At 39.8% G+C, this 27,621-nt stretch overlaps 2 protein-coding genes across 17 annotated transcripts in view; one reads left to right on the top strand and one right to left on the bottom strand.

Moving 5' to 3' along the window:
- NEDD4L (NEDD4 like E3 ubiquitin protein ligase) overlaps positions 1-9,044 on the top strand; it is a 154,059-nt gene extending 145,015 nt beyond the window's left edge. For all 13 annotated transcript variants that reach the window (XM_040539970.1, XM_040539971.1, XM_040539972.1 and 10 more), the window contains 6 exons: positions 227-287; positions 674-733; positions 1,285-1,392; positions 2,028-2,124; positions 2,734-2,806; positions 3,881-9,044. In XM_040539970.1, coding sequence (XP_040395904.1) covers positions 227-287; positions 674-733; positions 1,285-1,392; positions 2,028-2,124; positions 2,734-2,806; positions 3,881-3,983 — 502 coding nt within the window. In that variant the 3' untranslated portion in view covers positions 3,984-9,044. The remainder of the gene's footprint in view (positions 1-226; positions 288-673; positions 734-1,284; positions 1,393-2,027; positions 2,125-2,733; positions 2,807-3,880) is intronic.
- Positions 2,819-27,621, bottom strand: part of ALPK2 (alpha kinase 2) — an 84,275-nt gene continuing 59,472 nt past the window's right edge. For 2 of the 4 annotated variants that reach the window (XR_005815038.1, XR_005815039.1), the window contains exons 13-16: positions 24,978-25,211; positions 7,243-7,347; positions 5,551-5,649; positions 2,819-3,068 (exon numbers count right to left, since the gene is read on the bottom strand). The gene's annotated coding sequence lies outside the window, so the exon portion shown is untranslated. Of the gene's footprint in view, positions 3,069-5,550; positions 5,650-7,242; positions 7,348-24,977; positions 25,212-27,621 lie in introns of those variants that run through there. The other 2 variants (XR_005815041.1, XR_005815040.1) reach the window with 2 other exon arrangements.

Genomic DNA, 27,621 nt, shown 5'->3' with positions numbered 1-27,621 from the left:
TCCAGATGAACTGCTGTCACAGAATGCTGTTCAGATCTGCATTTATTCTTGATTTGTAAACTAATTCTGGAGAAAAGAATGCAAATAGCATGTCTGTCTAATTTAGTTTCCTTAACATCAGAGTATGGTTGGGAGATGCTTGAAGAGAAACAGAAACTGTTAAGGTTGCTAATTAAGTCTGAAGTCTTCTAATGAATGTGTTCATGTTTTTGTTTACCTACTATAGTCTGGTCATCCAGTGGCGGTTTGTCAACAGAGTTCAAAAACAAATGAATGCTTTTTTGGAGGTAAAGTACTTTTTTTCCTTTCTACCCAAATAATACATACATATTTTTACACGGACTTCTTATATATCTGTATCTCATTAAGGGAGTGAGGAGCTTTGCGTGACTGCACAAGTTCTGGAATGCTTACATATAATGATTTCACAGTTCTCCTTTTATAAGAGCATTCTCTTTCAAGTTTAAATTACTTGAGTTTGAAATAATCTAGTGATTAATTTTTAAATTAGAGATTCATAATACTCAGGAACCATATATTTCATTTTCAAAATCCTTCTTTGTTGTCTGTCATTTAATTAACTAGTGGCTTTCCCTGAAGCCAAGACTCGTAGATAAAAAAAACTTAGTGTTACATACTGTGCAAATATCACCTTTATTTTGCTTTCTCTTAGGGATTCACAGAACTTCTTCCAATTGACCTGATTAAAATTTTTGATGAAAATGAACTAGAGGTGAGTTTGTGTAACTGATGTCCAGAGACAATAAATCAGATCTATCTCATTGCAAAAGATATGTTATATTCTGAAGGCACTAGATCTTCAGTGAATTAGGAGACAAAGATCCTTTACTTATAGTGGGAAATAAGGACTTTTTCCCCCCAAAATTAATAAGTCTATTGATAAAGTAAAAGCACAAAAATATTATTTACTCAATGAGGTGGTTGAGTATGTTCATATGTAAAGCATTTAAGTAACTTACTGAGTTAATGTTGTTATGCTTATACTGGTCATATTTTGAGCAAAATACTATAAAAGATGCTGTCACGTGAAGCACATGTACTTCATATTGTACAGTGTTTCTCCAGGAAAGTGAGATATTCTTTGAGAACTCTCTTGAAGAGGAGCTCAGCTCTCCCTTATGTCTGCATTTATATTTGCACCACTTAGCTGTTTAAGAGGTCAGACAACAGAGGGAGAGGTTAATCTTGTTTTTCTGTTAAAGTGCACAGGATAATACTAATACCATCTTCAGTTAACACCATAATGATTACTTCTGTATATAGTTACTGATGTGTGGCCTTGGCGATGTTGATGTTAATGACTGGAGACAACACACAATCTACAAAAATGGTTACTGCCCAAATCATCCTGTTATCCAGTGGTTCTGGAAGGTAATACTCTTATCACATTTCACTTCTGTGGCTATTCCTAAAAGTCAAAGCTACCTTACTGTGTTGCAGTTTGTTTGTTTCTGGCTTTTTTAAATCATTGTCACGATGATGCACGGGAAACGTGAAGACTATGTAATTGTACCAACAATAACTATAATATAGTGATGTTTCACTAACCCAAACAGAGTTATGGTCCCAAGAGATCCTGTCATAGAGCAACACTGATTTTTCTTTGAAACTTTGCATTCCTCTGCCTGATTTTTAAGGTTTTTCTGCCATCTCTGTTTCTCTATTCTCCCTGCTAGGTATATTTATAATAGTCACGTGCCTGTTGTACACCAGGCAGGTACAGGTCATTGATCATATGAAAAAGCAAGTCACCTCATAAAGGTGAACAGCATTTGTAGCTTCCACTTGCTGCCAGGACATTGTCTCTTTGTTGCAGCCTGAGGACAGTTGGAAAAGGATGCCTCTGGTTTAACCGGAGAAATGGCCTGCTACCTCTATGACCCCCTTCAAAGTTACGTGTCTATTTCTTACAGTCTAATACAAATAGATAATTTACTCAGGTTTGGGTTGGTTTCGTTTAACAGCCACATGCATAGCTGTGAAAGTGACTCTTTGTTTCTCAATAGGCTGTTTTACTGATGGATGCTGAAAAACGGATTCGATTACTGCAATTTGTTACTGGGACGTCACGCGTGCCTATGAATGGATTTGCTGAACTTTATGGTAAGCTTCCTTTCAGCTGCCCACCGATTATGCTCACCTTTAGAATGGCTATACAGACCACTTCTGAACTTCAACAGGAAAGCCTGGGCATTACTGAAATATAGGTATAGTCAACCTTTACTCCCACATAAGGTCTCTCCTAGATGCCACCAGCCCTGGAGAAATTGGGGGGCACCTTGAGAAGTAAAGTTTTTGTGCACCGTGGGTGTTGCGTAGACATTCTCCTTGCTCAGGAATGAATCAGCTCCCACAAAGAAGAGTTCAGCTGTCAACAGCAGTAATACTCACAGCACATGAAGAGGAGATTGCAAGTTTATCCAAGAATGCCAATTTTTTTCAGTGTTAATACTTGAGCTTTTTTCTTTGGCATTATACATACTCTATGCAAATGTAGCTAGGTGAACTTAAGCTGTTTGTTTATTTGCAAATAAGTAACTGAATTCCTATTTACTTTAATGTAATTTTGATTGAGGGAGTTTGTACCAGGTATTTTATACCAGTTGAAAATCTAGCCTACAATTTGTGCAAACATATAATTTTCAAAATAGCATTTGGGTAGTTTCTGTAGTGTCCAGTAATTTAAATTTCATATTTTTCATTTTCAACCAGGTTCAAATGGTCCTCAGCTGTTTACAATAGAGCAATGGGGAACTCCTGATAAACTGCCCAGAGCTCACACATGGTAAGTCATAAAAGCATAAAATTATTGCTTTTCTGTATTGTTATAGGGCCAGGAAAGGGGAGAGAGTGATGTCTATACCTATCTCAAATACATTTTAGCTTGGGACAATACCGTGTGTGTGTGCATGTATTTATTAAAAGGCAAAGAAAAGTTAGTACTTATCTGCTGATACAGTTGCAGAATGTGTTCCAGGAAGTAGCAAGGTTCAACTTCAGTAGTTTGCCATTGCTTCTGACAGTCTCCGAAGAATGCTTGGTTTAGCCTTCACATGCACACATGAAAGATAAAAGATTCTGTTAACAAAGTAGTTGTAAGTGTTCTGCAATAAATGTAGGTAAAGGAATCCACAAGAAACTCATTATAGCTTAGCCTTTTTGATAACAATTTTTAAATGGTATTTTAATTTACTCTTAAGTAACCCTTGCAACTCTGGACATTTCTTCTGGTAACTGTTTTTGCGCTAAAATGCATGTTAGAAGAGCTAGTTTTTCCCCATAGCCTTTGTAAGGTAAATTTACTTGTGCTGCATAGAAAAGCTAGTGTTTAGAACATGGCACTCTTTCAATAAAAAGCATTTTATAGAATAAAGAATATTATTAACAAAAAATACATTCCAAAAAATCAACTCTGAATTACCTGTTAAATTGTACACAACTTTTTAAAGATCTTTTTTTGAGCTTTCAATATTATTTTTCAAAACATCTTTGCTAATTCTTAGGAAAACAGACTTTTGACAGGTTGACAAAAGCTGAAATGTTTTCAAATATTTTTTTTTATTTCTTTTTATGGGGGAAGGTATGGAGGGCATAAACAACTTCGCATTTTCAGTTCTGGAAAGAAAAAAGGTAGTTATTTCTGAAAACTCATCACAGTACGAGCACAATTGCCTTCAGATGCTATAATCAGGGAACACCAAGCATCAGTTATGTTTGCAGAGGACACTGCAGAGATTGTGTCTGTTTGGTCAAAAACATATAACTTGGGGGCCTTAATGGACTATATGTGACCTTTTCTATTTCTTCAAAATCTCATATGTTTTTCAATGGATTATTTTTTTTTCCTTCTGAATTTCAGCTTTAATCGCCTTGACTTACCTCTTTATGAATCGTTTGAAGATTTGCGAGAGAAGCTACTTATGGCAGTTGAAAACGCTCAAGGATTTGAAGGAGTAGATTAAAACAAATACTTTTTCCCCCCATTCAAGCAAGTTCTGCTGCACTTTTGCGTTTGCCTAACGGACTCTGAGTGACTATGGCAGAACAGTTGCACAACGTTGGTTCATGGAGCAAACCCTTCAACAGTGCAGTTGCCTAAATTCAGAATTTTGAACTATAACCTGTGGATGGCTTTTTTGATGTTTCCACAGCAGATTACCAACTGGTTAACTTGTACTCTGATTACATTTCAGCAGGACTTACTCTATTTATGTTGTGCCTCTGTAGGCAAAGCCCTTAATAAATATTTTACATAATTTCTAATGACAATGAATGGAATTAATCATTTTACAGGTATAGTATTACAACTCATGTTTACTTTTTAATTCATTTAGACATTTTCAGATTATATTTCATTACAATTAAATATCATGTACTTGGAAAAAAAATGAGCATTTTTCTTAATTTCTTACAAGACGATGCCAGTGTCCTTTTTTCAAAGCACATGTGCACATGGTGAGCCTTGTTCCCAAACCATTAAGAAAATAGGAGAAAGCTATGTTGGGAATTTTCTCTATATTGGCTACATCAAGAGTAACTCTTTTCATTGAGCATATAAATATTTTTCCATATCCAGAAAACGTATGGATTCAATGTTGCATTTTTGTATAAATAATAGAATAGTTATGAGTCAAGAGAGAATCATAACATAGCATGCCAAATCTCATGTTCAATAAAAAAAATTGCCTCATTATTCCTTGGTAATATTTACATGTACTATAAAACATTTTGGGGTAGGGTTGGCATTAATAATTTTAGGAAAATATGCTTAACCCTGTCATTATCTTTGTATAGTGATTCTTTTATCATTTTTTCCTCTTTACTGTTTGCAATGGAGGCATTTTGAAAGGAACCTGGCACTATGTGATTTGGCACTACGGAAAACAGATCTGTTTTGTCTCCTATTTGTAAGCATTTGCTAATGGTATCTAAATAACAATTTTTTTTGTTTGTTTCTAACTGCACCAACTCTAAAGGCACTTTATGTAACACATGGAAGTCATATCTGTTTTTTATCATAAACATTAATGTGATTATATTCCTTCTCACTGCACATGTCTTTCTGGTGCAATATCTATCAATTGTGAATCTGGCTGCTGCTGATGTATAAAAGAAAAAAACAGATATAGAGCTGAGCCTGCAGACATGTTCCTCAGCAATTGTTTTTGTGATTTATTTTTTACTTAATCACAAAGATTTATTTAATATACACTATCTATCTAATCAGTTTTGTTACCTATGACATGTTGCATGCTTAAACTATAATGTCTGAGTTGCATCTCTTGTGTGATGGATTAAAAGTGAAAGATTTGTATTTGATCCACTGTAGTTAAATGGTTACAGTATTACTACAGTAGGTTTGAAGGGATGGCTTCAGCAATTTGATGATCTTCAGTTTTCTAAGTTTAGTCCGCATACTTACTATGCGTAGGATTTTTCCCCAAGAGCCCATCTAATGCTTTATGAGACAAGATGACACCACATGCAAAAAACAAAACTTCACCTTGTTGCCAACAGTGGTGGCCTTACCTGCTTCACGGCTCCCACTGGCAAGTACAGTCCACTGCTGACAATAAGCAGCCACAGTCCAGAAACTTCAGCATGTTAATACTTTGGCTAAAAACGCTACTGGAAAGAAGACAACAGTAATTAACATTCAGCAAATCTGCACATACTAGCAAAAATTTTGAAAAGCTAATAGATGCGTGATTTTTTATTATTATTTGAACACAAGATTTATTTTTTATTAAATGTTTTCTGACATTCCTTTCTGACTTGTTACATTTTAATGAGCAGAAAACTTTGAAAGAGACAGAAACGTACTGCATCTGAGTAGACAGAGAAACACTATACTGATCATTTACTGTGGGGAAGATGGAGAGAATGAGGTAAATCCAGATATTTCCAATGATCTTCTATACGCAAAGCACTACTAGTTATAACACAGATGCCCTTAAGGGAAATGTCACACTCCAAAATCATTTTTCTTTCTCTGTGTTTACCTGGAGGATTTTGTGTGGTTGGAGGTTATGTTCACACCCAACACCATGTATCAGAACCTTAAGCACTCTCCTGAGATTTTTTTTTTTTTTTTATAGTGGAACTGAAATAGAATTGGTTGTTTCAGAATCTGCTATTCCTGTTGTGAGCTTGCTCTGGTCCGTCCCTCTCTCCCCCCCCCCCCCATCTTCTACAAGAGGTTTTTCTAATACTTAAAGTCCTTCCAGACAATAGAGTTACCTTGAGTTACATGGTGACATCAGACTAGAAAGGAATTTGTTTGTTGGGTTACTTTTTTTCTTTCTTTTTATAACTGAAATGTTAGGATGACTTCGCTTAACATCTTTTGGCTGCACTCCTTCTCACAGAATGGGCCTTTTTGAGAGAGGCCCAATATGCAGTGCCCTGATATACTTGTACTGCTCATGCTGAAGTTTGTGCTATTTTGGCTTTCTTGTAATTAATGCAAGTAGCTAAATAAATGCTGTCTGTGCCTCTCATGTTCTACACACTGCAGTCACAGCTCCCCCCTGCATTGCAAACCTACCCTCGGTGCAGAGCCAGTGCAGTACCAGGCACACCTATCTAAGTTAACTTTTGTTTGGGGACCAGTTTGCTCATGGAAGTATTACTCCTACCAGTCCAGGTGAACGTAACAGTAAGCCAGCTCATTACTTTTGGGTGTCCAGGTTAGCTGTGCTATTACCACACACCACCATGTTTTGCCTGTACAGAAGCAGCTTTTAAATAATACAGCTTCTGTCACTGTAGTAGCCCTGTCCTTTTCTTGTTGGGGTGCAGGAGTAATCCAGATTTGGCATTCACTAATAAGCATAACTACTTGTTAGAAAAACTGAAGGGAATTGCTCAGCCCAGTCCCTTGCTGCATAAAGCTTTTGTGTTGGATATCAGAAGCCTCCCTGTTAGCTACAGCAACTGCTGTTATTGCCAGGTTATAAGAATGCCACTCTTGACTTCGCCTGGTTTTCATGTATCAGGGAAGTTACAGAGATGTAACCCCTACTGAAACGTATTATAGCCATGCAACTCAGATTTTGTGATCAATGGCTATCTTGGTGGCTAACCCAAAGGGCAGATATGCCCTTCGCATCAGTCAGAAAGCTAAGATCTTCTATACTAGGACAAAACCCAGGAAATTCTCTCTAGTTTTGCAACAGCTGCAGAAGAAATTGCCCCCAACTCTTTAACATAAGGACTTACCGCTCTTCCTGAGGTCCTGAGCAGGATTTGAGCTTTTATCTTCTGACACTCTAGCCACCGAGCAATCCTTCTGGAGCTCCTGAAGTAGCATTTGAAGGAATCTTTCTGGGGAAAAGGTAGCGAAATGTCAGTTGATTACAATTTGAAGTAAAGCACATCTAAAACACAAAGCAACTACCGTAGTTTCGTGCCTTTCTTAACACAGTATACAGTTTAGCCCCAAACCAATTTGGTCACTATCTATAGTATAGGGTCTGTAGCTGTCACCTCCTCTTCACATCAAGGCTTATAGGTTTGAGCCTTGTAAGGCTGTACTTAACATACACTGTACTATCACAGTAACTCCAGCTTCCAGGCCTCACTGCTGGAAGTTGCTTTTTGTTTTTCTCTAAGATAAAAGCTCCCGCTCCCACAAGTTTCATCTCATTTCCATCTCTCTCACTCAGACCTCTTGCTGGTTTCCGAGTGTAAGGCGCACGTGGCACACTAGCCTCAAGCGCGTGCCGGTAAATGCTGCCACAAGCACTAGCCCCGTGCTGCGGCCCCAGAAGGGCAGCACCCACCATGTGTGCCCAGCCCCTTCAGGTGCTTGGCTGGAGCACTGCACGTGCCACCAGTGGGCCAGGAATTGGGAAAGCTAGCAAGGGAAAGTTGGATAGCTGGATTGCGTTTTTCAGCATTAAAAGAAGTCATCATACCCATCTGAGTGCAAGGGCTAATCATCAATATGTGTAGTAGAAAAGAGGTAGACTACCACATTGGACATCTTAAATGAACGTTAATTTCCTTCTTTTGTATAAAAAAGTTTTTCCTTTTGTATCTAAAACTACAACAACAAAGAAAAAAGCCTGCAGTCTTCAGGCCTCTCTTATGATGTTGCACTAAGAAGTAATGCATAGTTACAATGCACGGGAAACTTACAAAACTGGAATCTAACCATATTAATGTCACATACCCATCAGGTCCGTCGTACTGCACATAAAACCTCCTTAGATAAATAACACTGTCATCAATGCAAGCCATAGTCAGTCATACGTCTGTGTATGCACACACCTCTCACATTCTGTTCGTCCACAGGAGCTGCCACTTACATGTTGTTGGTTCCCCCTTTTCCATACAATTTTCACATACTTTGCTCTTTTTTCTTAACAATTTTGTATGTATGTATGTAAAAATATACACAGTACGTACCCACATACATATGCGTACATATGCATTGCGTTTTTGTACTTTAATCTGCTCTGTTGAATTGAAAGCAACTCATGAGCACCCTATCCACTACAGCGGTACCACAACCACGCAGCAGTGGATGGGTTATGATTCTCAAAACCCAAACGCAAAACTCCAGAAAATGATGTTGCTACGTTCTACGTCTGTGAACATAAATTATCTCAGTTTTAAGTTTAAAATTTAGATCTCCAAACATGCAGAAAGTGTCAAACATTCCAGATTAAATTCACACTGTTTAATATTTTTGTAAGAATTGCCTCATACTAGAAGGCTATTCAAAATAACACCAGACTACATAAAATTGATTTTAAAATGCTACTTATAAATAATGCTCATTTTCAGAATTAATACAGCTTTAAACTGTGGTTGGATTTGATACACTGTGGAGAAAGGTTTTGTTTAAGGACAAAAAAAAAAGAAAAACATTTTTTCCATTTATCTTCTGAAAAGAAATGAACGAAATTGTAGTTTGTTTTTCCTGACAGCAGAAGCTCAATGTGACAAAATGAAGTTGTTGTAATGAAATGATGCAACTTAATTAAATATTTAATAAAGAACTATGGAAGTTACAACATTTTATACTTCAAATATATTTTTTGTCTAACTGAAGCTTTGTTTTATTTTTAAAAATTGCCTGCTGGAAGGTGCTCTCACCCTCGGAGATGGTTCAGGGAGCCTATCTGTAGTCACATCTGTACCTGATTTACTTCCTAAATGGTTAAAAGTACCATCCATTTATTTCAGCTTCTGTAAGAGTGGTTCCCAAATTTTTCTGTGATCCTCAATGTTTCCACGAAACTGATGCATATGGGGTTTCCAGGTGTGTAAGGTGAAACTGAGAAACGTTTACAGTGGCTACTGGTCAGTCACTGGCGCACAACCACCTTCAGAAGGCACCATCCAAGGGAACTTCTCTATCTATAAGGATTTGAACAACTAGTACAAGCCAGCGATTATGTGGTGTTCTGTAAAGACTAAATACAAAACTGGCATCTTTCCCAACTTGTTATTGGTATCCCCTCTGTTGCATCATCATTTCTGGTACAGGAACAGAAACCCTCCGTCAAAACACAACAACCAAGAAGTCTGTTCTCAAATTATCTAATTCTGCAGCGACCGGGCAAGCAGCATGCTTGCAGGCCTTTCCTGTTTAAGCCACATACAGAATAAAAACACACATGCTATTATTTCTGCTGCATACTCATATGTTTACAACAGCACTTTCTGCACCCCGCAATAATATCTGTAGTACAGAAAACACAGTACAGATAAACAACCTCATAGACTGAACAAAGCTGAGTTTAACAATGCGAGTCTTTGCATTTCAGTGCTCTCACCAACAGCGATGGAACTCATGTTGCCTTTTTTGCTAATCAGGGTGACCGTCTTGATTGTAACCAAGGCATGTTTGACTTAACAGTTCGCCTTAGGTGTACAGAACTTTCCTCCTCAGCTTGCTTGTCTTCCTAGTATCAGCACTCAAAAGAGATGTGGCTGCAGTAAGGTGTCTATTAGTCTTAGATACAGAACCAGAACGTAAATTAGCACTCACGGATTTTCTTTGCATTAAGCACAGCCTGCAAGAGACACAGATCCAACGCGCCTAATACACATTTTTGTGCAGCTACCCTCGGATGCCATTTGCTAAACAACAAACTACCACCGCTACAAACACCCCATCGGCTTCAGCAAGTGTCCAGGAACTGGTAGAGGAGCGAGGACAAGCAAGGTGACTAGGCAAACAAGTAAATCTCAATATGACCCAGAAACACCATGTCATCAGAAATAGCGGTCAACTTACCAACAGATGGCAAGGCCTGTAACAAATCAAGTTATTCTGAGCTCACCAATGTTGCCATAGACTACTGAAAAGACACCAAACCCCTAGATGATTCAGCCTATTAAATTTTGCAGCTGAGCTATTGCTTGCATGTGCACGTGTGGTATTGGATACACCATCTCAACTCACAATCGTAGCATGGCTTAGTCTGCTTTAATAATTAATGCAGTAGTCTCCGAGCTATGCCAACAATGCAGTTCAGAAAGCCAAAGCCAAAACAGACAAGCTTCTGCTTACAGGTTGACGGCATTGATTACTGACTCCTTCATTGCTTTACACTAATTCCCTGGTTCCATAACTTGGACTGTGCTCAACATGTTCCTGATCCTAGAGCAGCAACTAATTCACTTTGTATTAAACACTGCTTGTGCCTGTCTGTCTTCTCCTCCCTTGGGCACTGGTTTCTCAAAGATTTCCCCATCTCCTCCCCTTTGTTCCAGCCTCCACCTCTTCCTGGGCTAGAGCAGCTGGGTGGCATGTTTCAAAGTGCATGCTATCAACTAACATCGCATCCTCCCATGCACTGGAACTCAGCTGTAGCAGGAGCACACACCTTAGCACTGGAAAGTGAAGAACTACATGTAATGCTGAAACACAGGACTATCCAGGGCTCTTTACAACAAAGATTTAAAAATAAACCAACAAAGACCACCACAACATACACATCTTTTCCAGTGATACCTACTTGTGTTAATGTTTTGGCATAGTTACATCCAGTAGGTTTAAAAAACAAGACAATAAGACTCTGTTTGTTTCTAACTGGAAATGAAAATTAATCTGTGGAAGCCTTCTGATGAGAAGGACCTGGGGGTGTTGGTTGATGAAAAACTCAGCATGAGCCAGCAATGTGTGCTTGCAGCCCAGAGAGCCAACCATATCCTGGGCTGCATCCGAGGCAGCACGGCCAGCAGGACAAGGGAGGGGATTCTCCCCCTCTGCCCTGCTCTTTTGAGACCCCAGCTGTAAGGGCCCTTCCACCCCAGACCATTCTGTCGTGGAGCTTTCTCAGTGGCTGAAGATGCCTGTGCAAATCCTTAGTCTATGGCATTTCCATACTTCTAGCAAGGTTTTGCTGCTCTTTAAAAACAAGCAAATCACAACAGTATGTTACTGTATTAACACCTGAAATCCATGCCCACGTATGAACAATGCGCCACAGCCACCCCTAGGAGACGCTGCAGTCGCTGTATCAGCAGCGAGGACATGCTCGTACCTAGCCCTGACACCTGGTTCTTTGCTACTCTGACATTTCCTATCCTAACAAGAGCAAACTCCTAAACTAGCAAACTTAATTCCTTTAAAAAATAAAAACCAACAACACTTTCCGTCATAATAAAAACAACCATACCAGATCAAGTTAGACTTGGTTAACAGACTGCCCAAACAACAGAAACGCAGGACAAACGGCAGTGCTTCCAGCAAATTTACTTTCAAAACACGAGTAACATACAGCTCAAGGACCTACCACAGTGGAGATGGCTCTTTTTTGTTGGAAACCTGGCATATAAATAACTAGATGTGTGTTTGGATGTCAGCACATACCCTTACCTCTGGCTCACTGAACACTCCTCAAATAAGGGACTGATTGCTATGGGGCCATGGCAAGAAAACCTGGATGCAAACAGCCTCTGGAGGTGGTTCCCTCGAGTGGAAGCCAGCCCTAGTTCTGGATCCAGCTGAGGGAAGACAAGAGACAAGAAGCATGGTCATATTTATGTCACTGGTGACAATCTGAGCAAAGTCCATCACCTCTGCAGGCTGGTACAGAACTTCTGGTAATGTTTAGAGCTGCCTACTGGTGCAAACGTACGCCGTCTGATAGATACACAACTGTACGTGTGGAATTAAACAACACACCTCAGCTTCCAGGGGAAGCTAGAGGAAAAAGAGGGCACGTGAGTGCCAGATGACAGCACCAGGCACCTACTGCCACGATGGCATTAACTCTGTCTTACTATGCTTGGCCACTACATCTGCTCTGCAGAATGGCTGGAGGGATAGACCCTGTGTTAAGGCCCAGAAATACATTACGGCTATGAAAACATTAATTAGGTAGGGAATAACACAACAGAGCAATTCTCAATGTGGAAGTTACAGTTACTGTTTAAGACTTGCAGTTAAGAGTTGTATTTAATGAGTATTTGGGCATTCAAAATGCACTGGCAGTCACAAAAGGCAGAAATTTCTTTTAAAAAATCTGTCCTCTGCTCTCTTCTCAAAGCTAGCCTCTTTACTGTTTCAGCAATCTTGAGTGTTTTAAATTGAGCTGAATTCCATGCTTTTCTTTCATTCCAGGACTGACTCTACATAAACCCACTATCATTTATATTCCTACATAATAGTATCGTGAGAAAGAAACCCAGGGTTCACTATGGTAACCCAACAGAAAATGCTCCTGTGTCAAACCTCTCTGATACAAGGATCACAACAATAAATAATCTCTTGACAATTACTGTTGGTTATTTTCCCCTTTGATTACGGAGCCTTGACCAAATTCAACTTATTCTTGCTTAAATGCACCTGCTATTTTCATCCAACTTACTTTCTGCTATTTGCTCTGGGTTTCACTAGCTTAACTGATTAGACTTCAGTTTAAAGCACAGTAGAATATAATCTTAAGATATAATCATCAAAAATATACTGCTCTGTATCTATTAGCTTCTACTCCGTACATCGTATCTTAACGCTATAAATACACTATCAATGCTTTTTACTTTAAGTTTCAGTGCATTTTCCTCTTTGACAATTCTCTATCAGTAGTATATAACAATGTGACCATTTTAAAATTCTATGCCTGTAGTTATTCAATATATTTCCAAATTTCTAAGTATTCTAATAACTTGCACAATATTTTGCTAAATAATTTAGAAGCTGGTTCAAACACCTATGATTTCCAGCAAGTTGCACTATGAAAGCAAAGAGGAAGATGATGGCCACCTTTCTAGCAGCTGGATTTTCCACTAGGTAAGTCCAGATCCATTGGGGTATGCAGTATTCTCGCTCCATGAGTTACAAGACCTGAACGGGAGACAGACCTGTGTTAGATTTGCAGGACATTCAATGTTGTGCCTTGATAGACTACTTTACAACCAAACAGTAAGCTGAGGACCTTGCAAGGAAATTACTGGGTAACGCACAGTGGCTGTTCGGTGGCTGTAAGTGACAAACATACCTGGTTTTCCTAAGCACAGTGCAGGAGAAGGCTCCTCTCAATGGCTGCTCTGCAACCCAGTTGCCCTTAACCAGCCTGCAGAGGAGCATCTGCACTGCCACTGGCTTTGTGGAAATCAAAACTGGTTTCTGAGTTAGATCCCTAAAATAAGACTGTGAATATCAAATGGCAAGGATATATATTAACAAAGAACAATCAGGTTAACCATGCAACTTTAAATCTAATCCTCGCCCAGCTTGAACCTGATAAATTTGAAAATCTCCTCTGAACCTGAATAGAGTGAGCTTGACCTCATGGAGTGCTGAATGCACTCACTCTGAGTTATGAGAAATTCAGTTGTAATGCCCATTTATACAGGAACGTGGGCAATAACCACTGCCTCAAGCTAGTGCAAGCAACCCAGCGTCAGCAAAGACACAGTAACGTTGCACATAGCCCAGATACGACCGTAACAGTTGTACTCTGGTTTCCAGCAGTATTGTACTATCTAGTCTTGCCAGACGAAGCTAGTACAGATACAACTGCAGAAGTTATAACCACAATTTCATTTTTGCTGTGCATGTGCACAAACAGCTGGGAAAAACCTGGGGCTTCTGCTTTTCTGCTAATTTGGACTAATTATTTGCCCCATTTTTTCACTTTTTCAGGCTCACTACGTACTGCAGTGTGGGTGGATGCGTACACATCTCAGTGCCATAGGGGGTTCTGTACAGGCTTCTGAGCTTTCCTCCAGGTTGCAGTAAACTCTGTTTCTATTCCACAGACCTCTATCACGTCTGGATTAGCTAGAGGACACGACCTCCCTTTGAAATCAGTTTTTAAACAAAAGGCAAAACTTTGAACCTTGGGCTAAAGTTAAAGAATAACAGTGCTGGACACTAGATCAATACCTGGCAAATATTAGTTGCATGCAGTGGACAGATGCTTCTCTGCTGTACTTCTCACTATTTCGGTATGCTAATGCAGAACGTACCCTTAGGTTTTAAGGGTTTCTTTACACAAAGAAAAATGAAAAAAACACTCTGAAGCAGCTAGGGATTAATAGCTGGTGCTAACCTAGTGATCTCCTTCCTCTGCAGTCCATCTGGAGCAGAGCTGAGCGTTACCTGTTCTGACCACTAACAACCCTTTCTGCCTTCTACCATCTCAGTCACTTCTTATGGCCCAGTGCTTTATTTCTGCGAAAAACAGCTGTTAAGAATATTACCAAGTTTTAAACAGCTCTGATTCCTACTCAAACATGCAGATAGTTCACTGTGATTATTTAATAATGATTTAAATAGAAATCACGGTAACATTTTGTTATCTCAATGACTTGTTACAACATACACATCTCAGACTATTTCTCAACTGTGCCTCTACGTTTAAAAAAAATGCATGCAGCCTAAATAATGGTTTTTTTCCTCTTCTATAACAGACTTGACTATTTGACGGTGAGTTGGGAAACATCTTCCTTTTGCTCCTTTCTGCCTTTTATCTGTAACAACTGTACCATCCCTAAAGAGCAACGAGAAGAGTTTGCCAGTCACCCAGTATTTGGTGAGGATTAGTCCATGAAAGAGGCAGGTACTGCTCCATTACAGGAAAGTGGCCTAACGCAAATCAAAGCGTTCCTCGGAGACCTGGATTTGACAAGTGCTGTCTTGCATTTTCAGTCTCTATGCAGGCAGTTCCACTGCACCAGAACATGCACTACAAGAGGCACAGAGGTGCTGTGCAGTAGCTGCTGCTAGCTACAGCTTGGCAGCGTACTGGCATAAAGAACAACTGATAAGAACCCCAGAAAGAGAAAATTTGTTATGTGGCAAAAACAGTCTTCCAACAGCATCAGCAAATGTAGCTTAGTATTTTCTTACTTCTGGTGATAAAACATGACTTTCCATCCCCTGCAGTTGTAAACACAGAGCCAGACTTTGCTCTGAGCAATACTGATGGGAACATTCCCTCCAACTTCATTCCAAAAATGCATTTTCTTAATATTACCTTATACTTCCACAGCTCTCACTTGGCTCTACAAGAAAAGGAAGAGATGAAGAAACAGCGCCACGACCACTCCTGAGCTTCTTTTAGCCCACATCGAAAGTCTGAAGACACTGCATGCCTGCTCCTGTCCCTTCGTTCACAGTACCAAGACAAAGTCTATCACTAATATCTAACCTCACTGGAAAGAAAAAGAATAGATGGAAGCAATTAAGAGCACTTCAGAGGGTATTTGTGATATATTCACTGCAGTTGAGGAAGTGAGAGTTTCTTACATTTTGTATCCAGTGCTAGTTCAATCTACAGCGACTCATACACAAGTGTTTCTGGTACAGATCCACACATCTGTCCCCCAGAAAAAGAAATGAGGCTATATAAGGAGCTTTAAAAAAAAAAAAAAAAAAAAAAAAAGAACTAGCAGGATTGCTAGAATAAGCAGCAGTTCACATCAAGCTGCACTTAGAAGGAAAGCAAATACAGTATTCAGAGCAAGTCAGGTCTTTATGCCTACTGCAAGCACAAATGAGAGTTACCTTAGAAAACCCAGAAAATCCTTAGAAAATCCAGCACTTTAAATCTTAACAGTATCTAGCAACATCAGCATGAGTGACAAACAATATCTAGCAACAACATCAGCATGAGTGACATTTAACAGAGAAGACTAAGACTCATTTGGCTGTCACAGAAACTTCAAATTATTCTGCTAAAGTAACTGTCGTCATGTTTTCGTGTCAGATGGTCAGTAAGAAAAAAAAGTCTTTTTTTTTTTCTTCTAAGGCCAGTGCATATACACACACATATATCCTTACCACCTCTTATCTGTGCCATAGGCATCTGTTTAAATATCTTTGTTTGAGCCGATCTGTCCATACAGTGAAGGACAGGAGTCCAATGACCAGTCAGTCAGCCCACCTGGTCATCCGCTGAGTAGCTTGTTTGTCCTAGTTACTGATCTCTGTTGGTGGGGCTAAAAACACCCAAGAACCTCAAACCGGGGAATCAGTAAAATCCTGTTGCATCCTGCAATGATATCCTAGAACCTACTGAAAGCTTCCTGTGTACCTTTGAGGAACTCCAGAGACTGAACTGACGACAACTGTCTCCACTCCCCATTTTGCTTCCTCTCCGATAGGTTGACATTTTGTTATATGAAGACTTTCCCCTTCGTCTCATGTCAGCCTCAGTTTTCGAAAAGTTTGTTAAAATCAAAAAAACTTTTGATTGCAAATCAAAAAAAAAAAAAAGTATCAAGCAAGTTTCCCTTCCCTATATGCCAGGGCATCCTTTAGATTTGAGGTGCATGGTTTTTTTCTTTACAAGAGCAGAAAGCATTCCAACTCCTTCCCAGCATCACTTTATCCCTCACCGCCAAACTTCTGCAATTTATTATACTGTCAGACATCTCAGACTAGGTACGCTCGTTCCTAGAAGCAAAGTAGATCGCCTTCCCCCCCGCTGTTACGGTTTTAGATTGACTAGAAACAAGTAAGTAATCAGCACGATCAATGAAATCCAAAATCACAGCTCTGACTTTTCCACAAAAAGATCCTCAGGAACCCCACCAGCTTTGTTGGGATAATCATGAAATCAGGTGCTACTTGGCATGTGCAAGAATACAATACCCAGAAAATGGATTCTTAATATGCTGGTGTATCTTACACACTTAACATACCTGGACAAGGGCAATCTCTCAGCAGAAGTTCAAGCAGACACGGAGCTACCTTGAGTTCCACGTGTATCATCCCATTTCGAGATTTCAGCTTATTACAGCAACTGAGGTGGGGACAGCAAGTACTAAGCAGCTGTTATGGCTAAAGAAACACTCTTGCCTATAAGTATATTGCTCAGAAACCATTTCAGTGCAGCTTACGTCTCTTTTGTGTTCCCAAAAGCTATTAATAAACACCACCAACAACAAAAAAAAAAAGTTTAGCTCAATAATCAGCAAGTCAGGCTCCAAGACTCATAGATTTGAAGTAGATCAAGTGAAAGATGAGACAATATTTTATCTCCAAGTAGTCTGAGCATTCATAAAGCATACAATGGTGTTTATGTAACAAAAGAGAAGAATCAGGTTATTAGGTTGTGAAAGAAAGAATCAGCAAATCTATGTTTCTCTGATAATCTTTTGCTCTAACCTGAGTTAGGGCACCATCACCCAAGTGATAATTTCTCCGGAGCTATAGCTAGCAAAATTATAAATAAAAAATAAATAAACCAACGCCCACCCTCAAGTCTTGAAATCCGAATTGTCACATCACTGGTTTTAATAGACCAAATGAACTTGTTATAAAGGTTATGCATGAAACACATGGAAAATTTTGTTCTTAAAAATAGCTGAAATAAACAGAAATACCAATTTTCATTAAAAACTAAGGACATAATCCAATACTCATCCTTTCCAATTAGCGTTCTATCAATAGGTGCTGGACTAGAGAACTCAAACAATACATAGTACCTTTCACTGGTCTGTGCTCAATATTCTCTGTTACCCTCATGTTCACAACCATATCCGAAAGCTGGACTTAAAAACACACCTTCATGCCAATGAAATAAAAAGAGAAGTATAGTACTTCTAAATAACACTTGAAAAGAAACATTTTTCATTTTAATTCAAATCACAACGTTCACGTCAGCTTTCAAGAATTAAATAAAAATGCAGTTAGAAATGAAATAGAAACTTGTTTAGGTTTCAAATTTCCACTTGAGTATTTTGCCAAATGATGTGCTTCAGGAAAAACTGTATTTGAAAAAATCTCTCTGTGTGGGATTGAGGTGCTTCAGGCAGTTCCCATGAACCTGTGGACACCAATAGATACTGTAACCACATGCTCCTTCTAACAGAGAGGCTCTCACCTTCACGCTTCTCAGTAAAATCCTTTAAACCATACAATAACTGTCTGTTGTGGCAGAAAATTGTGGCAGAACAGATGTCCCATCCCTGGAACAGTTCAGACAGGCTTCGAGCTACCTGGTCTGGTGGGAAGCATCCCTGCCCTTTTCTTCTTTAAGGTCCCTTCCAGCCCAAACCTGTGATTCTATGCAGTGGTTGAAATTCTGGCCCCACGGCAGCCAGCAAGAACTCTACCAGAAGCGCTACCCCAGGGCTTTCCCCCGAACATTCACCGGTGCCTGTCACAACCGAGGCCATGTCGACCGCCTGCAGCTCCCCACACAAGTCCCCGATCCAGCAGCGTGAACCGCCCCCAAAACAAGCAAACAAAAAAGCCACCACCAACAACCACACACACACAGAAAGAAAAAAGAAAAACAAAAACAAAAAACACTAAAACCCCACAACATGCTATGGCAGATTAGCTACTAGCATATTTAAAGAATGAAACTCCCACTGTTTCCTTGTGCTCCCTCATCAAGTTCTTGTTTGCCTTTTACTGGAACTATAAAATCCATATGGAAGAAACTCTCATTTTCACTGTTCCATGCAGCACTTCAGATGTTCTGCTTCCATTCAATCAGCAAGCAGCAGAATCATAGCATGTCCTGGGTTGAAAAGGACCTTAAAGATCACCTAGTTTCAACCCCCCTGCTCTGGGCAGGGTTGCCAACCACTAGAGCAGGCTGCCCAGAGCCCCATCCAGCCCGGCCTTGAATGCCTCCAGGAATGGGGCATCCAAACCTCCCTGGGCAGCCTGTTCCAGTGCCTCACCACCCTCCAAGTGAGAACACATCGGCCAGTGCTACCGGCCCCAAAGCGATAAGCCTGTGGAAGAGCACATGCACGTGCTGCTCACCCAGCCCCTTCAGCCGCCAGCCGTGACTTCCTGCAGACTTCCAGAAGAGAGCTCTCTGCACCTGCCCCACTCCGTAGGAAGCTCCCCTGATTTCAGTAGGTTGCTGTTCCAACAACGCAGCACCTCTGAAATGTTTTGGCATAAAAACATTTGAAAGAAAAAACTTATATTCTGTGTGTAGGTCCAAAAACAGGCAGCTGCGTTACAGATTTCCCATGGGAAGCTTCAGGCCAAAGAGCAGCTGTTTCAGCTGCTGTTACCTTGCTCAGTACCTGGTACTTGCACAGCTGATCCACCAGATCGCATCTGGTCAAGCTGAGTTGTGCAGTGTCTACCTGGGGAGGATTTCAAGACCCAACTGGACAAAGCCCTGACCCTACAGCTAACCCTGCTTTGAGCAGGAGGTTACCAGAGACCTCCTGTCATCCCTCGCTACCTGAATTAAACCAAGATCTTAGGATCTTACTGTTGCAGCTACTGTTCAGTAGTCTTATAAGCTGATAGGGCAAGGCTATTTTCTCATTGCTTCTTTAGGAAGAAACCAGACACAGTTAGAAGACAGATAACTAATCCTGCTCGGATTTTTCAGTGCAGTTCTGGACACAGCTTGTATTCTCGAGATCACATTAACACACAATCCATCCCATTTTTTCCCTTACTTTCACTTAATATATATTATAATACACAACCAACGTAGCTTGCGCACACACCTTTTACTTGTGTCTGGCTGAGTTACTCACCAATCCTAAATTAAAATGGAACTTTATGTTCCACCAGCATTTAGGAGTTGTGAAACAAACTGAATCTTGCTACGTATATCACTTAGTTTCACGATTCGCCCCAGTTCGTTTGTTCATTTACCTGAAGTTAAAACAGGCTCTGACTTACTGCTTACAGATGGCTGATAAGAATGATTAATATTTAACGTTCTCAAGTTCATGTATGTGAAATGGCTCAAACAAGCTATCAATGAGAATATCGTAGCTTAATTCACCAGTGACACTGGAAACGCATGCACATTTTCCCCACCAGAAGCCATATTTCACGACATTAAAATACATGTTTCTCCCTGCATCAGTGACCGTGTCTTATGAAAGCATACCTCAATTTAGCATGCCGTCAGTCTGCCGAGAGAGTCGGAGCACTGCAGTTACAAGCTCTTTCACTCCAAGAACGGCACTGTGCTCACAAAACTGAGCAGCCTAACAGCTGTAACAGGAGAGCACACTCCTAGCGACTGAAACTACTCGCAGGTGTTGAAGCTGCAATATTTTTTCTAGCAAACAGACATTGCCAAATGCCACCATGAAAAATTAAGTCCTATCACAAGCGTAAACAGCAGACCAGAGCTGACAAGTCCTGGAGAAATAATACCCACAGTAACAATCAAATCAAAGAGAAGACTTGCTCTTGATACATTTCAGACTGAGTAATCTTTAACAAACTCCACAGAAAGGGTCTATTCTGACCCCAGAGCAGCACATAGAGCCTGTTGTTTTGGCAGAGTGGATACAAATGCCACCTTTGTACACTGCCATACTCAGCACGCAGTTTCACAGATAGCTGCAGTAGGATATTGTTTGAAAGTAAGCTGGAAAAAACATCAGCTAAAGTCAGGAGAAAATAACCCACTCTCCACTGGGGATAAAGACTAAGCTTTGTATATGTGGTGGGTTTTTTTGTTTTGTTTTGTTTTCTTCCAGCCATAATAAATTTCCTCAGAAGAAAAACAGGTTTTGAAGAGTATTCTAGGAACAGCAGGTGAGTTGCAATTTCATTTCATACAGAATTTATCCTGCAAATAAAAAGTTAAGAATATATTCTGCTTACAGGTTAAAAAAATAGTACATATATACTATATATATATATATATATATGTATATACATAAAATATATATAATTTCTGAATCCCTGAATAAGCCAAGAAAGGAAAGTGTTGAAATGACTACAAATTGCATAGTTTAAGACCCTTCACTTCAGCAAGAAAATAACTAATTTTTACTTGGTCTTTATATAAACTCAAGCCTATCTTCTACATAGGAAAAGAGTTTAATCTACTTATATTACCGAAACAGCAATTTAACATGTTGAATTGATTTCCAATACAACAGAAAAACAACAAACGTGGAAAGTGATGTTTTATTTTATTGCCAGTAGAAACTTCAAGCTTTTAAAAATAAAGGCCAGAAAATTCAAAATTCTTCAGCTCCAGACAACTCCTCTGAGACTAAACATATATTTCAATAAGTTTGCATGACTTAAAAAAAATCGTAGCTTAGATATGTGTGGTTTTTTTTTTTCTGAGAAACAACAAGTTATCAGTGATTCTCCAAAAGGGGAATGTCATATTGCATTATGGGGGCTATGAAGTATAGTCCCTATATGCACTATTACAGGCTAATCCTGTTTCAAAAAAAATTACTGAAACATCTCAGTTGCATTTCCAAATAAAAATATTTTTGTTTCAAGATATAAATATTTCAAGTAGCCATCTGTTGCAAACTGAACTTGGAAATTTTCCTCCCCACTCCCCCACATTGGGGTTTTAGTTTGCTGGTCAAATTCATTTCCTTTTCTAACACTAGTACCAAAGCAATGAGATAGTAAGGAGAGAAGCACAGAAAAAAGGAAGATGTTTCAAATTCATTTGCCTTTTAAATGCATTCTGAGCACAATGATCTATAACCTGCGAAACTACTGTGGCCACTGCAATAAATTTAAAGTTCTGGTCATCTGAATTGCTATGTGATTAGAGGCAGCCAATTCCCATTATTTGCACTTAAGTCCTACTAACATCAAAACTGCCAGGTGTCTTTAAGAGGTCATACACTCAGCCATTTACCCCCACCCCCCAAGTACTGAGGAGGCAGTGAGAAACTCTTCTCATTTTACACTGAGTTCTTCCTTTCAAAAACAAGCCTACATTTGCACACAGGCCAACAGAGTATATGAATATACACGAGGAAGGACCGCAATACTGTATGTTTCCTTTTTCATGGCAAACATTTCCCGGCAAGGTACAGGATAGGATGTTCTCAAACACCATCAAAAGCATGCCTGTTAACATTCAATATTTAAAAACAACTTTTAAAAAGGTTGTTTCTTAGACTCCAAAGTTATGGTACGCTACACCAGATTTCTGTAAGATACTAAAAAGCATTTACGTGTGCTATCATCTGTTGCAGGGTAACAAGCCCCTGAGGTGAACATTAGTTAAGCATGGTCTATGGGGTAGGAAAGAGTCGTCATTTCTTGGGAGCCTGATACCGGTGGAATCTGCCCTTGTTAAACCCGGGACAGAGCAGTTTCCCCTAAGTAAGTTTTCCAGCATTTCATTCATATGTCTTTGGAAATGATGTAGCTTCACTTTTGGAATTCAAGCACTTTACCCAACACATTGCTGGGACATGAACACCTGACCCTCATTGATCAACATTGATTTTGGAATTACACCTCAGACAAGTGTTTTTGGGAACTCTGTGTCGCACTGCTCAGTTAGTAGACTGCAAATGCAGAGATTTCCAGGAGCCGATATGAAAAAGTTTGTGTTACTCTGTCCTGAACAGTCTTGCCCAGAAAACCTTCCTCCAATACACAACACAGAAACTGCGTATGTGGCATAGACCCAGGTTATCATACCTACCCAGGCCATCTGAACATAAGATCACCTCTCATTCTGTTAACCACAAACCTCCTTATTTTTCCACCCTCAGAAATTTTAAGTCAATTCCCAGGCATAGAGACTGGGGGAGGGGGGGTAGACATAAGTTTACTGGTGATTTACTTCAAATCCAGCTGATTTTCTACCACCTACAGATATGCATTCTATTAAAAAAAAAAAAAAAAAAAAGGTAAAATCTGATATATGCCAAGGGAACAATAACTCCTGCAGTTTTAATTGCTGAATATTAACACCTCAGAGTGACCACATTACACCCAAAGATTAGAAATCTAGAACAAATCTTTCCTGCTTTAATTGTCATTAATTGTCAATTGGAAACTTACTCCAGCCAAGCCAGTCCAGATGAGCAGTTGCAATAATTCTAGTGCCATTACTATCCAGTAAATTTAATACCCAGTGCATAGGTAAGCTTCTACAATTTAACAGAGACTGTTCTGAAGACCTATCCGCTTTGAATCCAAGGATTCAGAAGTCTCTAGAAAGGTTCCCGAGCCACCATCGCACCCGCTTTTACTGAAGACTTACTCATCTTCTCTTTGTCTCAACAATAGTATAACTCCTAAACCCTGCTTCTGCAGCCAGAACATTAACAATTCCTCTTCCAATGTTTTTGTTAATTGATGTTGCAGTTCTCAAAGTTGCCCAGAATTGCTAACACTTCATTTTAATTTGAGCTCAAGATCCATGTTTTACTCACCTGTTGTTTCTGTGTGCAAAGTTATCCGCAACACGCAAACTGCATAGATCTCACTGGCCAAGTTAAAGGACGCCATTCAGGCTTCAAACTGAAAACCAGCTTCTGCTTCCTGAAACAATATCCCTTCCATAGCATTCTCCAATTACCAATAATATCAATATTTTCTGTTTGAAAGAGAGAAAGATCTCTTTTCACAGAAGCAGCTGCTTTTTCTCCCTGCTTTAGTCCTTGTTCTCTTTTCCCTGTAGAAATGTCTTTCAACACATAAAGAGAAATTATGATGCCTGACTCTAGCCACCTGCATTAATCTGAGCAAATAGGGACAGCTGTGCTCAAGATGCCTATACCCTTCCCCTACACACACTCTTTGTTGACAGAAACATGACTACTCAGACAGACTAGAAAAAGAAACAGCAGATTCTTTTTCTGTGGCCTTGAAATCAAGGTTTTGTGACAAGTATCTCAGTTCAGCAGAGCTATAGCATCCAGGACTAGAACAGCCACAAGAAATTCAACTTCATGCTGCTTAGGACAGTGAGTTAGTCAACTAAGGAACACTACTACCTGAGAAGACTAAACATGAGATCTATGTAAAGATTACATTTAGCAAGTGAAATGTCTGCAATGTCATATGAGATAACAACTAACATTTTTTGATTTTGTCCCCGCTTTTTGTCTCCAAAACACTGATATTACAGCCACATTATTTTTGCTTCTTATAACAGATGTAGAGGAATAACGAAGAGCGGAAAAAGCCCTGCTAAGCTCCATTTAAGTACCCTTAACTTGGCTACTTCTTGGCTCAATGCACTCCTGGTATATAGGTCAATTCTAGGGAGTTCTTTTTCCAGTCACAATTTGTCCAGAACAAGTTCAAATTGGTAGCAGAAGGATGGATTAAATTTTCAACACAGAATTATGAAAACAGTGTCATGATTTTTCAACCAATTTCTGAGTCTACAATTTTTATCAAAAGACAAAAATAATAAAAAGCATGCCAAAGCCTATGCTGAGCTGTACTAGCTGAAATGCTTCACCTGAAGTACAGTGGGAGACAGAGGCAAAGCACATTGTGACTACTCATATCCAGAATTAACTTCACCACTCACAGAAAAGTTAAAGCAATGATTAATTAGAACCGATTATAGCAAGCAAAAGGTGCCAGGCACCCTTTCCAGCCTACTCCTACTCTCTACAACATTTTCATTATCTGCTCTGGTGCAGACAACCATAGCTGAATTCACCTGTGGGATGCTTTTCCCTCCCATGGGTGGTCAGACCTTTCCTTCCAGAAAGGGACATTCTGGGTTCAGCTGGCTGGGCCGGCAAGCCACAGCCCCACCAGGCTGCAGACCTCTGCCTCGCAGGCCACCGACACTCACCATGTCCTCTGCAAGCAGGTCCCAGCAGGCCAAAGACAGCTGCAGTGAGATGGCTCCGAAGGGAGCAGAAAACATAGGGAGAAAACGTGCATCTCCTCCCTGCAGACCGCAGCCGCTGTCCTCCCTCCGGCCGCAGGCCCTGTGCCGGGAGGGCGCCTTCCGGAAGGTTCTGCTGCCTCCGAGGGTCCCACCCATGCTATTTTCCCTCTCAGGCGTGAGAGTGGGGGGTAAAGCCTGCAGGTAAAATTCTGAATCATTTCTCTGCTGGGTGTAAAAGTATCACACAGATACAATGACACTGAACACACATGAGCAAAAGTTAGTAAGATGTTAAGGCCTTTTCCTCTGTGGAACAAGTGCTAACTTGTTTTGTTTTGTTTTCTTCTCTTTTCTGAGGTAGGTGGCATTGGCCACTACTGAGCAAAGATTTGACTTATTGCGGCAAATTCTGAAGGTAATAACACTACTGGGATTCAGACTCCAAAATGATTTAGAGCTCTAGTCTTGAAATGATTAGCCCATGCCTACTGTTCAAAGATCACACTTTCTGCACCCCATGTGTGTAACATGTCAGTATCTACCACAGTACGGGAAGAGTTGAAATTGCGGCAAGAGTTGGTACAAATCTCTCTGATCACAGAGCCACTTGTTCTACTAAGTTTTATATGTTTAATGACTGGCAGACCAAAATAAATCATACAGCAGCATAGGGAACTGATACTCACTGACCCAAATTCAGAGTAACAGTTTGTACAATGTAGGGGCATAGCAATTGTAGAGCCATTACCACTCAGTGCTTACAGCTGGCTGTATGTAGAGGAGGAGGTCTACAGACCTCCTGGGAGCATCTAGGAAGGAAGGGAGGTTACAAAAAACTTATCTCACATTCTTTGTAAACATCCATTACTAAATAATTTGATCTGCTGTGATTGATGATTTATAGGGCTAATGCTTTGCCTGAAATGCATAGGTTGCAGAAGTGGTTGGCAGGAAAAATGAAGTTCTGTGTCTTTGATAATATCTGATTGTCTGATTGGTAATTAATTGATTGGTAATTAATTTCTCAGACTAGTGGAAGCAGTATCGCTGACCTCAGCAAAAGACTTAAAGCTAAGGAGAAAGTAACAATGTTTTCTGAGGGAGTAGTCTTCTTGGTGGGTGAGGAGTTGCCCCTAGGTTTAGGTAAGTGAACACAGGTTTTCTGTGTTATCCATCTGCTTACAACAAATTACTTAAATTCTATCCACAGCTGTTTTGCTGGGGGAACACACAAATTTCATGGATGGCACATCGTTAGTTGGACTTTGTACCATTTTATTTAACCTGAAGATAATCCTCAACCTGAATTCTTTGTGTCTGATCTGTCAGATGGTGAACTGTCGTGAGGAATGCCAGGATGATCTAGAACTGATGTAATGAGTTTGATGATTGGGAAACTCAAATCAATTTCGTTTACTGAGCCCCAGAAGTAATCAGGAGAGATCATGTTTTCCAGGTTAAATACCTTTGCTCTACTTCATAATGCTTTAAGTTAATCTTTCCCTATCTAGTAGTCAGAATGACCAGCATAGGTAATCTTTAACCCCTAGCCGTTGACTAACGAGGGTCACAAAATTTTCACTGCTGTGATCTAAGTTGTCCTAGTGCTATATACACCTTACCTTTGCCTATTATATTGTAGTATTAGTGCCAGGAAAATGTGCTTCCTTTAATATTCGTGAAGGTTGTTGCCTCTGGAATATTGTAGGAATTTGTAATAAAAAGATAAACAAATAGTAATTTTGCCCACTTCTAGCCCAGTAATTCCTGTAGCAATTTCCTCTGACAAATGTACTGGTCATACCCTAAACTGACAAAAATCAGCATAGCTTTACAGAAATTACTATGTCATAGCAAAGGGACAAATTCATATACATCATTAGATACGTGTCAGTTTTTTCCATAAAATGTGGCCTAAAACTTTGACCAAGATTAGTCTGAAAGCCCACAGCTGGGGGATTGTAAAATTTTCTATAGATAAAACAGCCAACCCCAGATCAGTTTAATTCTAAAAGCATTCACTGTATGCTCATTAAAGATAGAGGCTGATTAAAGCCATAAAGGTATGGCTCAAATTCTCATATGTGAATGGCCATTAGTACAACAGTTAAGTTCTGAGGCTGGTAATCTAGGTAAACAAAGTAAAAGAAAATGTTTAAATATCTGTTTCACAGGACTGCAGGATGGGAGTCTCCTTGGACTGGTGCCTCAGTAATTTCCCTTTAAATCTCTACATTTTACAGAATCACATTTTTCAGACCAGAATCTCAACTGACGGTACAGTTGCCCGTCTCCTTCATCCCATTGTGAAAAACTTCCCAGAATGGAAAGTCCTGTTTTTACTTCTGTGGTAAGTTATCATTCCCACAATTTTGCAGTTGTTCTTTCATTCTTTCCACATAGAAAATGCCTCATTCCTCAGATTTCTATTTCACACTTTATATCCTCCATGTTACATATAAGAAAAATGATAGGAAAGAACTCTTCCATGGGCCAAATTTCAGTGTTTGTACAGTGACACCTTAGTTAACAGGAGCAGTGCACATAAAATGGAGTCAGACAATCACAGAATTCTTTAGGTTGGAAAGGACCTTTGGAGGTCACA

The sequence above is a fragment of the Cygnus olor genome, chromosome Z, assembly GCF_009769625.2.
Source record: "Cygnus olor isolate bCygOlo1 chromosome Z, bCygOlo1.pri.v2, whole genome shotgun sequence".
NCBI lineage: Eukaryota > Metazoa > Chordata > Aves > Anseriformes > Anatidae > Cygnus > Cygnus olor.
The sequence above is the reverse complement of the archived record's forward strand: the minus strand, read 5'-3'. Positions and strand labels throughout refer to the sequence as shown.